Consider the following 2,270-nt stretch of genomic DNA (forward strand, 5'->3'; position numbering starts at 1 on the left):
GGATCTACAGTCAGTTTACAGTCAGACTGCAGGACAGCTGAAGTAATAATAATAATAATAATAATAATAATAATAATAATAATAAATATTTACAAACGCGACATAAACACAGTGGAGAATCCCACACAGTCCGTGTACCGAATAAACACCGGGATTAGGTTCACGTCACGCGACCAACTCAAACGGAGGTTCGTTCTCGATGTTGGCAAACGTGGATTTGAAGTGCACTTTGCGAGGATCCTCCGGGGTCCAAACCTTCGCCCTGCGGATAATGTTCTGCTCCCTGAGCTGCTTCTCATCCGTCCAGGACAAAGAGTGACCGGCCAGTGGGGGCAGGCCGTAATCTGGATCATCAGGGGAAGGAGATCCTGGAGAGAACGAGAGATACGCAAATTAATTTATAACAATAACAATAACAATAACAATAATAATAATAATAATAATAATAATAATAATAATAATAATAATAATAATAATAATAATAATAATAATAATAACCTCTTAGCGGTTATTAATAATAATACTCAAATAGACTTATTATTTCCTGGTGCTACTACTACCAATAATAATAATAATAATAATAATAATAATAATTATAATAATAATAATAATAATAATAATAATAATAATAATTAATGATGATGATGATGATGATGATGATGATGATGATGATGATGATGATGAACATTGTTGGTGTAGTTTGCACAACTCTTACTTGTTCCTCTGTGGCAGATGATGACTTTTTTTGGCTGATTTAGAGCTTCATGGCTGGAATTCCTGATGGGCGCGTCGGATTGAACCAGTTCAGCCAGGAAGTTGATGTAACCGATGGCGAGACGCAGCGTGTCCACTTTGGAGAGGCGTTTCTCGTAAGGCAGAGTGGGGATGTGCGATCGCAGACCTTCGAACGCGTCATTGATGGACTGCATGCGTCTGCGTTCGCGCACGTTGGCGGCTTGACGCAGCTGCTGCATCTCCTGCTCGGAACGCGCTCTTCTGCGCCTCTTCAGCTGCAGAGCGCCGTCACCGCGCCTCGGGGAAAAACCCGGCACGCTGTACGACAAGGAGGAGGAAGACGAAGAGGAGGAGGAGGAAGCAGAGGAGAAGCGGCCCACGTCGCAGCTGTAGTCTCCATCGCGCGCGCGGTAGTCCTCGTAGTACTCTTGGATTTGGCTCGCGAGGAAGTCGACGTCGTCGTCCAAGAAGTCGTCCGCGTCCGTGTGATCGCGCGAGCATCGCTCGGTGAAGAAGTCATCGTCGTCGAAGTAGGCGGAGGAGAAAGAGTCCAGTCCTGCAAACGGATCCAGCACCGTCTCCATCCTTTCTTTTTTGCGGCTTTCTGAAAGGCCGGCACGCGAAGACCTTTTATAAGTACATCCGCAGTCGCGTGCCATTAACGGGCTGCGCCAGCCAATCAGCAGCAAGCAGCCGCACAAGCAGCGCACCTAAGAAGAAGCCACGCCCATCTTGTTTACACCCGCAGACACTCGAAGAAGATAAGAATTATTATCATTTCATTAAACAGGGAAAACATGTGACTGGCTAAGCTGTTATTTATTTATCTGTTTATTCATTTATTACTTATTTCGTTTTATGGCAATTACACAAAAACAAGGATATATAATAAATAAATAAATAAATAAATAAATAAATAAATAAATAAATAAATAAATAAATAAATAAATAAATAAATAAATAATTGATGATGATACATTCAAGACGTAAATGCTGCAAACACAAAAAGAACATTAAGTTTATAAAAAATTTAAAATTCCAGCTAAACCAATTCAGTTCTTTTTTACATTATTAATGCGGTGGTTGATTTGAAGTTTGCCTAATGATCGATTTATTAATGTAATTAATTTATAATGTAATTGTTTCTTTATTAATCTCCAAACAACCTATAAAATTGACCTGTTTCTTATTAATCTAATGCAGTTCTACACGTGTTGCAGTGGTTATTCGACGACCTGTTGAAAATAAACAATATTCTGAAAACAAAGATCGTCTGGTAATTATATTTTTAAATATTAAGCATTTATTGATTTACTGTTTGCGCACCGCTTCATTCTGCTGCGCAATAAAGAGCCGTCAGTCAGTCAGTGACATATAAAAGCTTTATGAGCAAAAAGACACAAAAAAAAAACCAGTGGCTTGTGAACAATGATTGAAGAGCCTCTCAGGTGTTGTGAAGGACTTGTAGGTTTGTCTCCTTTGCTCTTATTGGCGATTAAGTGCTGTTTATGTTTGCCCACGTGCGCTTTTTGCAC

At 39.9% G+C, this 2,270-nt stretch overlaps 1 protein-coding gene across 1 annotated transcript in view; it reads right to left on the reverse strand.

Annotated features, from left to right (window-relative positions):
- Window positions 1-1,423, reverse strand: part of ptf1a (pancreas associated transcription factor 1a) — a 1,637-nt gene extending 214 nt beyond the window's left edge. Inside the window, exons 1-2 of the mRNA XM_083524954.1 lie at window positions 716-1,423; window positions 1-368 (exon numbers count right to left, since the gene is read on the reverse strand). The exon at window positions 1-368 is cut by the window's left edge and continues 214 nt beyond it. Coding sequence (XP_083381080.1) covers window positions 166-368; window positions 716-1,394 — 882 coding nt within the window. The 5' untranslated portion in view covers window positions 1,395-1,423 and the 3' untranslated portion in view covers window positions 1-165. The remainder of the gene's footprint in view (window positions 369-715) is intronic.
- Window positions 1,424-2,270: the final 847 nt, after the last annotated feature.

The sequence above is a fragment of the Silurus aristotelis genome (genome assembly GCF_946808225.1).
Source record: "Silurus aristotelis genome assembly, chromosome: 22".
Taxonomy (NCBI): Eukaryota; Metazoa; Chordata; class Actinopteri; order Siluriformes; family Siluridae; genus Silurus; species Silurus aristotelis.